The 11,121-nt window shown below is 40.6% G+C and overlaps 2 protein-coding genes across 3 annotated transcripts in view; one reads left to right on the top strand and one right to left on the bottom strand.

Moving 5' to 3' along the window:
• The window catches only part of LOC108250467 (H-2 class II histocompatibility antigen, E-S beta chain-like), a 6,420-nt gene extending 3,914 nt beyond the window's left edge, over positions 1 to 2,506 (bottom strand). Inside the window, 3 exon segments of the mRNA XM_037976766.1 lie at positions 320 to 566; positions 1,629 to 1,901; positions 2,350 to 2,506. Coding sequence (XP_037832694.1) covers positions 320 to 566; positions 1,629 to 1,901; positions 2,350 to 2,407 — 578 coding nt within the window. The 5' untranslated portion in view covers positions 2,408 to 2,506.
• Positions 2,507 to 4,357: 1,851 nt separating this feature from the next.
• Positions 4,358 to 9,984, top strand: si:busm1-48c11.3 (uncharacterized protein LOC368614 homolog). Of its 2 annotated transcripts, none has more exons than XM_017440347.3 (4): positions 4,358 to 4,492; positions 4,566 to 4,814; positions 7,018 to 7,302; positions 9,545 to 9,984. In XM_017440347.3, exons 1-4 carry the CDS (start codon positions 4,435 to 4,437, stop codon positions 9,670 to 9,672), a joined length of 720 nt encoding a protein of 239 aa, XP_017295836.1. In that variant the 5' UTR covers positions 4,358 to 4,434; the 3' UTR covers positions 9,673 to 9,984. The 2 variants fall into 2 exon arrangements, with proteins under 2 accessions (XP_017295836.1, XP_037832691.1); XM_037976763.1 differs by lacking the exons at positions 4,358 to 4,492; positions 4,566 to 4,814; positions 7,018 to 7,302 and adding exons at positions 8,206 to 8,708; positions 8,800 to 9,045; positions 9,172 to 9,453.
• The last annotated feature ends 1,137 nt before the right edge of the window (positions 9,985 to 11,121 follow it).

An 11,121-nucleotide genomic window follows, 5' to 3' on the forward strand; every position in this document is an offset into this window, starting at 1 on the left:
CTGGATCAGAACCTCAGGTGATCTGGATCAGAACCTCTGGTGACCCGGATCAGAACCTCAGGTGACCCGGATCAGAACCTCAGGTGATCTGGATCAGAACCTCTGGTGACCCGGATCAGAACCTCAGGTGATCTGGATCAGAACCTCAGGTGATCTGGATCAGAACCTCAGGTGACCTGAGTCCAGGTCAACAGCAGGTTGAGACTCTGAGTCTCAGATCAGAGTCCAGGATCAGAACCTCAGGTGACCTGAGTCCAGGTCAACAGCAGGTTGAGACTCTGAGTCTCAGATCAGAGTCCAGAGTCAGATGTGATCCTCCTGAACCAGAACCAGAACCAGGACTTGGACTCACCTGGGCGTGTACTCCAGGTCAGACTGGACCTGGTAGTACCAGTCTCCGTCCTCCATCTCATCGGTGGTGGTGACATCAGAGGAGACCTTCTGTCCGTCCCTCAGCCAGGTGACTTCGATGGTTTTAGGGTAGAAGTCATAAACTCTGCAGACCAACATGGCGGGATGGCGACCAGAAGAGGGCGCCGTGGAGAAAAGTCTGACTGTCGGTTTGACTGAAACACAAACATTTAATTTATTATTTATTGATTGATCCAAGTCGCTGTTTACAGATCTTATAAAGACCATCAGAGGAAGACCTGATCCTGTCATGAACCAGATTATAATACTGATGTAAACAGTTTAATCTGGATTAATCCTGAAACACAGAAGAGTTCAGATTAAACAAACTTTGGGTTACAGAAACGTCTTCACACACACACACACACAGCTGAATGAGAGGTTATAACTCATTATCCTGTATTAACTGAAACAGGTTTTATTCAGGTATAAATTAAATCCTAACATTCGTTGAAGGAATGCTTGTCACCCGCCGCCTCCAGGTTAGAGATTTAAACTCAGATCATCTCAAACTGAGAAATGAGTTTAAATTATTTTGTTCCAACGTGTAAAAGTTGTTATTAATGATTGATTTGATCTTATCTGTTAGAGCTCAGAGTTTTTAATGTGGACGACTGTCAGCTACCAGCACTAACTGTTATAAACAGAGTTATTAACAGTTTAAGGTGAACGTCCTATAATTACTTTATGAGCATTAATCTGTCCTCTGGGTCATGTGATATTTTACTAACAGACAAACACAGAAAGGTTAAAAACATTAAAACAACAAACTGTTTCTATCAGAGTTTAACTTTAATCACATTATTCTGATCAACATTCATTCTTTACAGTTCAATTCAAATTTACTTTTGTTTTATTCAACCTGTAAAGGATTTTATGACTTTTATTTTTGGGGATTTCTTGTTGTTGACAATAATATAATAAAAATAAAATAACTGTTAATAAAACCTTAATAAACTAACAGCTGCTGTGGTTCTGATTCACCTCCAGATTTCTGACAAACTTTAGTTTTTACTGCAGATTTACGGAGAATCTGATTAATTTATAATAAACATATAATTAATAAATACACCCACAGAGAGAAACTGAAAGTGTTTAGAGAAACTTCAGTTGAATCACAGCAGTTTAAATGAAGCAGCATCAGAATCTGATCTGAGGTCAGTTCAGTCAGGATTAATCTGATGAAGATGAAGCTGTGATGAAGAACAAACACTCACCTGATTTAGTCAGAGCAGCCGGGTAGTCAATACCAACGTTGTTCAGGCAGTACCTCTCCTTCTCAGCCATCATCCTATCGATCTCTCCAGGCATGTTGTTCAATCTCTCAGCGTTCTTCACTCCGTGCTCGGTGTATCCAACATAATGACCCACAGAACTGCTGAACCTGATGTACTCCTTCTTGTTGTAATAATAAGAGCGGATGTACTCGATGTCCTTCAGCTCAGAGGAGTTAAACACACAACGATCCACAGAAAACTCCTCAAACCCATCTGAGGAACAGAACAGAACCAGAACCTCAGAACTGATCAATCAACACATTATTGATTTATTATCAGTTTATTGATCCGTCATGTTCTGTACAGAGAGGAGAAACAATGATTGATTTTATATTTATTGATCACTTTATTGATTATCATTTTATTAACTTATAGATAAAAATTTATTTTTATTGATCTGTATTTAAAGTATTTATTACTTATAAAGATGGTGATAAAATATAAACAGTTCAAATTAATTATCAGTTTATTGATCAGTGATTACTGTATCTGTTATTGATCAGAGTATTGATTATTGATCCTGTGAGGACTGATAAAGTTTATAAAGTATTGCTCAGTAAGTATTTCTCCTGTCTGCAGAGTTAGAAATTATTGATCTGATTATTGATCAGCGGTTGGATTCAGACAGTCATTAATATCAGTAATAATCATCGGTTCCTACCTGTGGAGCAGACAGTGATGAAGAGGAGCAGGCAGCAGCAGAGGGTTGATGAAGCCATGTTCCTGCCTGTGTTCAGCAGATTAACTCTGACTCTGACCGTCCGAGAGCTGCTGTTAAACAGGAGGAAGTGATGACGTCACGCAGCGTCAGCTGTTACCAGGTAGAACCGACCGGGAGCTGCCGCTGGGCTCACAGAGGAAGAGTTTAGGTGTTTACAGACAGGGTGTTTGGGTTAGAAACACTTACAGTCTTTAGGTTACACACAGAGTCTTTAAGTGTTTTAAATACAGTCAGACTTTTAGTTACAGACACAGTCTTTAGGTTAGTCAGTGTTTCAGATGTTAACCCAGAGTCTCAGAGGATTATAATCTGAGCTCCACAGAATAAAACTGTTCTATTATTACTTCATGTTCCTCTGATATTAATCTGAACTTTGACAGAATGAGTTTGTTCTTTAAAATCAAAGAGGGTCAAATTACTTTATGCCACAGTTTTTAATATTTACGGTTCAGGTTCAGGTTCTGGTTCTGGTTCTGGTTCAGATCCAGGTTCAGGTTCTGGTTTTGGTCCAGGTCCAGGTCCAGGTTCTGGTTCTAGTTCTGGTTCAGACGAAGTGAAGATTAAACTCTTCTTCAGACAGAAAACCTTCCCTGATGTTTAATAATGTAAGTTATTGTTGTTATTGAAGGTGAAGCAGAGATATTGTTTCTGCCTGAGCTTTTATTTGTCTGTTAGTAAAATATCTGATGACCCACAGGAGGAGTTTTAACCACTGAATGTTTTTCTACACCTGATTAACATCTGGACTCAACCTGATTCAAAATGGCCACCAAAGCTAACCCATATAAGCCGACAGAATGTCTGTAACTGTACGTTTTTAATTATTTTAAATATATTTACAGTTAATTAAACTAATTTATGATATTAGTTTTTCTTGAATGCTTATCAGCCTCCAGCTTCTGAAGCAGATTATTTTATAAAAACACAGATTTAGACTCTTTGTTGTCAAACTGCAGCTGCTGACAGGAGAGCAGCTCTTCTGGATCTGGATCTGGATCAGAGACATGTCCACATGTTGGACAGAGAGGACAGAGGGGGGAGGACTCAGCTGGATCAGGGACACACTTCAGAGGACAAAATGTCCAGATGTTGGACGGAGAGGACAGAGGGGCTGAAGGAAGACATTTAAAAACTTACCATATTAGTTTAATTTAAAGAAAAACAGGCATTTCAAAAAGCTGATAATATTATTAATAGCTGCTCAAATGAAATCAGTGTTGAGTCTTTATAAATCTAATCATACAGAGAATAAAACTATAACCTTAAATCTGATCCTGAAGCTGAAGAAAACATCAGATCTTTAACAAAAGACGAAAACTAAAACTAAACATAAACTATTAAAACTAAACATATTTTTAAAATGTATATTTGAACAAACAGCAGGAGGTAGAAACAACATGATTAAATAAAAATCAACACCTGAGTAAAATTATTGGTGTGTTTTTGTTTTTCAGTCAGAAATAGTTCCGTTGATTTTATATGGAGGGGCGGAGCTTAAAACTTATGCTGCAGGCAGCCACCAGGGGGCGCTCAGCCATGATGGCTTCAACTTCCTGATCCTGACTCTGGTCCTCTTTATCTTCAGTTTGATGAAGGTTAATTATTTTCTATAATCTGGATAAAATAATATCTGAATTAAATCTGAGAAAATGTTTCAAATAAACTGAAATAAAAACAGGAAGTAAAATAAAAAGAACCTTTAAATAAATAAAAACATAAAACTTTACTTTGATCATTGAAACTTTAAATCTGTTTTTATTTCATGTTTCAGTCCTGTTATACTTTCTGATTAAAGTATTTATTTTATTAAAAGTTTCAGAATAAAAGTTATTATCTTTGAGCTCTTTTTGTTGTTTGTTCTCCTCCAGGTTCCTGAGGTTCACCTGCTGACGGACGCTACCTGGTTACCGGTGACGTCACGGCCCCTCCGCTCTCTGATTGGCTGCTCGGAGTCTAAGAGTCCCGCAGCTGATCCAGTTTCTGTCAGTTGGTCTCAGTTCTGGTGAGGAGTTAAAGTCTGATCTGATGATGAAGATGAAGCTGCTCCTCTTCCTCTGCGGTGTCCTCTGTGTCTCTGCTGACGGTGAGTTTACCTGTTAACAAACAAACAAACAAACAGTTTGTCAGCAGGTTAATGACGTGTTTCTGTCTCTCAGTTCTTCATGAGGACCTTTATATCGCTGGCTGTTCAGACTCTGATGGAGAGGACATGTATGCTCTGGATGGAGAAGAGATGTGGTTCGCAGACTTTAAGAAAGGAGTCGGAGTCGAACCTCAGCCTCCTTTTATAGATCATATCAGCTTCGTGGAAGGAGCTTATGAAGGTGCTGTGGCTGATCAACAGGTCTGCAGATCAAACCTGGGCGTCAGTCGTAAGGCTATGAAGGACCTTCCTTTGGAACGAGGTAAAGATAAATTAAACTTTATTCTTGTTTCTGTTCAGCTGCTCTGTGTGAAGAAAATAAGAGTTTAAATCTGATCAGATTAAAAAAAGTTTAAATAAATCCAGTCTGAGCAGAAATAACTGGATCACATCTGCAGCAACAAAAACTTTAACAATAAACTCCTGAAATATTAAATTAACTCAGCTTTGATTCAAATGAACTAATACAATCATACAGATAATTAATTACTGTGTTTTTATTTAAATTTACCTCAGAAACAGTTTTATAGGCTGTTAAATACAGTTCAAATATCCTAACTGAGTTTATTTTAAATATTAAACGATTTTTTAACACAAAGAATTAAAATTGAAAAATCATCAATAAATTGATTTAAAATAACCTGAATGTTTATAAACTTTAATATCACATTATCCCACATGATTGTACATCATTTAATAAGAATTAATTACGTTAATAGTTACTGTGTTCAAACAAGGATTAGTAACTTAGCAGTAAATAAATAAATGTAGTTTATTATAAATATAACTTTACAGACAGTCAACAATCTGAGGTTCTGGTTCTGTTTGACCTTTGACCTGAACTAAACTGGGTTAATATCCTGCTGTAGATTCTCAGTCAGGACATGATAAATAAAAAAATAAAAGGTTAAAGACAAAAAGAACTGAACTTCCAGCTACAGAACAGACGTCTACTTGCTCTTTTTAAACCTTATACACATAAATAAAGATATATATGTAAACTGTATTAATTTAAACTGCACAGTGTTGTGATGATGAACAACACTGATTCTGAAACAACAGCTGCTGTAAAACAAACAGCTGAGGAACATCAGGAGTCCTGATCCCTGAGGAGGAACCAGAGTTCTGCAGGAACCAGAGTTCTTAATATTTTTGTAAAATTATTCCTTTTAATCTGAAATCCAAGTTGTGATGCAACAAAGTAAAGAAAATACCAGGAGGAGTGAAAACAGAACATAAAATGACAAGGCGAGGCTTGGCAGGATTCAGAACAAGCACACTTTGACAAAGTTTTAAGGTGTTTATTGTCAACGGACCAAGAGCAGGAACACAGTCTTTGAGCTGGGCACTCACGTGACCGCCAGGAAGCGGGACCGGAACTGGTAAGTCCTCTGTGGATCGATGTTCGGGTGCAGACAGGAGAGTCTAAAAGGGGCTAAGGCGAGAGAGAGAGAGTCCGAGTCCAGGCCAGGGGTCAATACCAGTGAATTTGAGAGCGAAAACCAAATCCAAAAGGGGAGAATCCAAAAGGCGAAGTCCAGAGGTACGTGGCGAGATCGGTAACCAGGAAGCAGAGTCCGAAGAGGTGTCCAGAAAGTGGCAGGCAAGGCTCGTGGGTCATTGGTCAGGCAAGGGTCATGAAACAAGGAATCAGGCATGGGCTGTGAGAGTACGCTGGACATCTACTGAGATAAACCGTTAAATAATCTGGCAATGGGTTACTGTGAGCTGTGGGTATTTATGCAGAGGTAAACAGGTAAAGCAGATGATAGTAATTATGTGGTCATGGTGACATAGGCGTGGCTTAGACTGGGAAACTGTGGAAAATTACTTGGCTGTGGCATGACTAGAAGTAGGAGGCATGGCAGGAACAGATGAAGCTGTGACAATAAAATAAATGTTCTGAATGATTACAGACATTTTAAACACCTGGATTCTCAGAACATCATGTTTTCTTTCTCATTTATCCAAACAGACATATTTTATTATAAACCTGTAACTTTACATTTTATTCTGGGAACATGATCAACTCCCAGAAACCTGTTCCCTCAGAAAACAGGAAGGAGAAGTTCGGTCCATGTGGACCTCAACTGAACGTCTGAATGATTGTTTGACTTCAGCAGCTGTTCAGTCAGATCAGCCTGAAAGACCTGATTAAAGGGTGGAAACAGCACTTTATCCAGCAGGTTACAAACACTGGATAACTTTAATCTGAGGGCTTTTATTCCTGCAGGTTAGACAGTTTATTCATTTCAGTTCAGCCTGTAATGATGTGTCTGAACACTGAGATTCTCCTCAGTAAATAAAGAATTAAAGACCTGAAAACCTCAGAGAATTTGGCTGTTAAAGAGAAGAAAAATATAAACAGGTTTTTATTGAACCTCTGACTCCCTGAGGTCGTTCCTGTTAGATCAGATCTATAAGTTTATTAAAACATAAACTATTTGAATTGTTTTTCTTGACAGATCCTCCGTCTCGTGTGATGATCTACCCCAGAGACGATGTGGAGCCTGGAGAGAAGAACACTCTGATCTGTCATGTTTCTGGGTTCTACCCGGCTCCTGTGGAGGTCTACTGGACCAAGAACGGACAGAACGTGACTGAAGGATCCAGAATCAATGTTCCTCTTCTCAACAAAGATGATTCTTTCACTCAGATCTCCAGACTGGACTTCATCCCTGAGCTGGGAGACATCTACAGCTGCACGGTGAAACATCTGGCCCTGAAAGAACCACAGACCAGGATCTGGAGTAAGAAAACTTTATTTTAATACCAAACTGACCGAACACAGCTGGAAACCTGACTGATCCAGATGTTTCCAGTGGTGAACTGTGTCTGGATCAGACCTTCAGCTTGGAATAAATATTCAGTCATGTGATCTTCTGAGGATTTAAAAACAGGTTTCTGTTCTACAAAGAGTTAAAATGACTGAATGATGCATTCAAGGACAATCTGTAAATTCAATCATCCACACTGAAAAGACCTCTAAATATAAACAGAAACTTGTTGGTTGAATGTCCACATCTGTCCTCTGTCTCCAGATGTTGACACCTCTGTGCTCTGTCTCCAGATGTTGACCTCTCTGTCCTCTGTCTCCAGATGTTGACCTCTCTGTCCTCTGTCTCCAGATGTTGNCCCAGGGGGGCGTGGCCTATCGCCTCAGGTAGCCAGCCGAGGCGCCTCATCTTGTTCCTCTGCAGCGTTCGCCCCTGGGAGGAGTTAAAGAATCGCAGTTTGATATTGGGGGAAGAATGAAATGTTGGTTAGAAGGTTGAAGTACCAGCAGCGATGTGGGAGAACTTCAGATTTAAACCCAATGACCGAGGAGAACCTCTGAACCTCTGAGAGCCGGTGTTTCTGTCACATTTCTGCTTCTGTTAGTTTGACTTTCTGTTTATAAAACTGGCAGTTCTGTCCGTCTTCTCTACATAAAACTAATAATTATTACTTTTTGAAGGGCAGTTTAGTTTACAGACTTAATAATCTGTACTGTTTTGGTTGAATGCAGGTTTTATTTCCTTTTTTTTTTTTTATTCAAGTGCATTCTTTGAGGCTGAGAGTCCATTTTATTTTTGTTTTCGGTTGTTTTGTTTATTTTGTGTTCCAGTTCCAGAGTTAAGTGTTCTTTTGAAAGTAAACTTTATTAATCTTTGACAGGATGTACTTGCACTGTTATGTTATTATCATTACATTAGTTTAAAACAGCCTCCAAACGATATTATAGTTCATCACAATAATTTCTGAGACAATTAATCGTCCAGCACAAGTTGTTATCGTGACGGGTCTACATCTACAGCTCATTACCTTTGGAGTCATCCAAATTCAAGATGGCCGCCACAGCCATAGCTGTAATAATTTACCTGTAATGAAGTAAAAGCAGGAGTGGTAGTAGCTGAGAGTGGAACATCAGGAGCACCTCAGGCTCAGACAGACTCCAGACAAACAGGCTGGGTGGAGCTCAGCCAGAAAGGTAAACAGCTTCCTGAGTCTACCTGGCTACTGATGACATCACATGACCTCTGCACTGTGATTGGCTGCTGGGTTTTGTTTCCTGGGAGTTTTACGGAGGCTCAGGTAGATTTAGGTGTCAGACAGCAGCTGATGAAGATGAAGCTGGTCCTCCTCGTCTCGTGTGCTGCCTGTGTTTGTGCAGATGGTAAATATCAGAGCCACTCTTTGTTTCCTGCTGAACACTGAGGTACTGATGGGTCAGAACATGAAGCTGTACGGATCTGCTCTCCTTTCAGTTCTGCATGAAAGCTACAGAGTAGATGGATGCTCAGAGACTGATGGGACGGTCATGTTGACGCTGGACGGTGAAGAGGTGTGGCACGCTGACTTCAAACATAACACCGGAGTCAATTCTCTGCCCGACTTTGTCCAACATCCGAGCTCTGAAGGACTTTACGAGCTAGCTGTGCTTCACCAAAGAATCTGCAAAAACTATCTGCCGTGGATCCGTATGGGTCTGAAGGACATCCCCACAGCACTTGGTAAAAAACAGATCCACCTTCCTCTCGTCCAGCTGTGAGCTGAAGCTGAGGAGGTCCAATCATTGAGGTTTCCCTCTGATGGAGGCGGCAGCAGGTTCTGACGTGGTTCCTGTGTTTTGTTCCCAGATCCTCCTAACAGCCTGATCTTCACAGCCCACAGAGTGGAGCTGGGAGTGGAGAACACTCTGATCTGTTCTGTGTTCGGGTTCTATCCTGCTCCTGTCAGAGTGCACTGGACCAGGAACGGACTCAACGTGACTGACGGAACCAGCATCAATGTTCCTTTTCCCCACAAAGACCAAACCTTCTCTCAGATCTCCAGGCTGGACTTCCTCCCACAGCTGGGAGACACCTACAGCTGCACGGTGGATCATGTGGCCCTGACAGAACCCCAGAGGAGGATCTGGGGTAGGAGAACTTGATGCACAGCTGGCTGATCCAGATGTGGAGGTCCGTCTCTCAGTCTCCAGATGTTGACCTCTCTGTCCTCTGTCTCCAGATGTGCAGGACGAGGCGGCTCAGCCCGGTATCGGACCTTCAGTGTTCTGTGGGGTCGGTCTGACCGTCGGGCTCCTCGGTGTGGCTGTCGGAACCTTCTTCCTCATCAAAGGAAACGAGTGCAGATGATTGGCTGGAGCTGATGATGTCATCGATGTTCATTCATTTGTTGTTGTAAACTCTTTTATGACCTTTACTCCTTTTTATCTGAATCAGTTTTTATTCTTTCTGTATAAATCAGTTCTGTCTGACACATTTAAACTCTTCTGTTTTAATATTTGATTCATTTTCAAACAGAATTAAATCAGTTTATTGTTAATTCATTCCACTTGTACACAGATTATTTTATTTTATCTGAAAAAACAAATTATATATTTGTGTATAAACAGCAAGAACAATTAATATGAAAAAAATAAATAAAACTAAAAACAAAGAAACAAATTATTCTGCTTAAAATAACTTTTATAAATTGTTCTAAGTTAATTATTGAACCTTTGCTCCACCTTTGTAACAGAAGCTCCTCTCCTGACATGAACAGGTTTCTGTTTGTTAGTTTTGTTATAAAAGATAAAAATACACACATCAGGAAGAAGAATGAATGTTTGTGTTTGACTCTTTTCAGAAAGAAATGGTTTCTGCTGTTAACCATTTTACAGGTGAAGTTTTAATTTTAAGATGGTATTCCTATAAGGTGTTATAAATCAGTAACCAACTAAAATAATGCATCCATAAAATGTTCAAGTTTTACGACACAGCTCAGCTTGAAAATAAGTTTAATTAAACAGAAAAACAAAAGTTCTGATGGAAAGAAATCAACCGAAAGTCTCTTCATTGTCCTGTTGTCTCTCATGGTTGTGGAGGAGTTGTGACCCACTCTTCTTTGCAGCGTTGCTTCAGCTCATTGGTTTCTGCTCAGCTCTCTGAGGTTCTGGTTCTGGTTTTGGACCGTTCTGCTGTGTTTGGGATCATTGTCCTGTTTGTCGGACAGATGGCCTCACATCAGACTCCAGAATCAGCCCAAACCATCAGCCCTCCACCACCGTGCTGACAGCTGCAGTGCATTCTGGGTAAACATCTGTCCTCTGCTCTGGTTCTGCTCCAGAAGTCTTCTGGTTCCTTCAAGTTGAGCTGCCATGTTGTTTTTAGAGAGAAGAGGCTTTAACCTTTGACCTTTGACCTGCTAACTGAGGCCTGTGGAGTCTGAGATGGAGCTCATTCCTCTGAGCACTGACATTTGACCTTTCCCACTGTGGAAAGGCCCGAGGGTCCAGACAGCTTGAGTCAACACCTGTTGCTGAGTCAAATCCACCTGCTCGCTTCGTGCTCACGGTGAATCCAGCCTCTGCTGGGAGGTCTGCGGCCCACACCTTTTACCTACTTTGAACCACCCAGACGTCCGACAAGCCTCAAGTTACCATGACAGACTTGTCAGACTACCAGATGAGTAGGATTTAAAATAAAAAGAAAAGAAAACAACGATGCAACTTGACCGATTGACTCGCGGCTCCAGACGGTGAATCACTGCTCCTTTAGCCAAGAGGCGGCCCGAGGACCCAGCGAGGACGCGACAGGCCAAAC

This window comes from Kryptolebias marmoratus, linkage group LG7 (assembly GCF_001649575.2).
Source record: "Kryptolebias marmoratus isolate JLee-2015 linkage group LG7, ASM164957v2, whole genome shotgun sequence".
In the NCBI taxonomy this organism is placed as follows: Eukaryota; Metazoa; Chordata; class Actinopteri; order Cyprinodontiformes; family Rivulidae; genus Kryptolebias; species Kryptolebias marmoratus.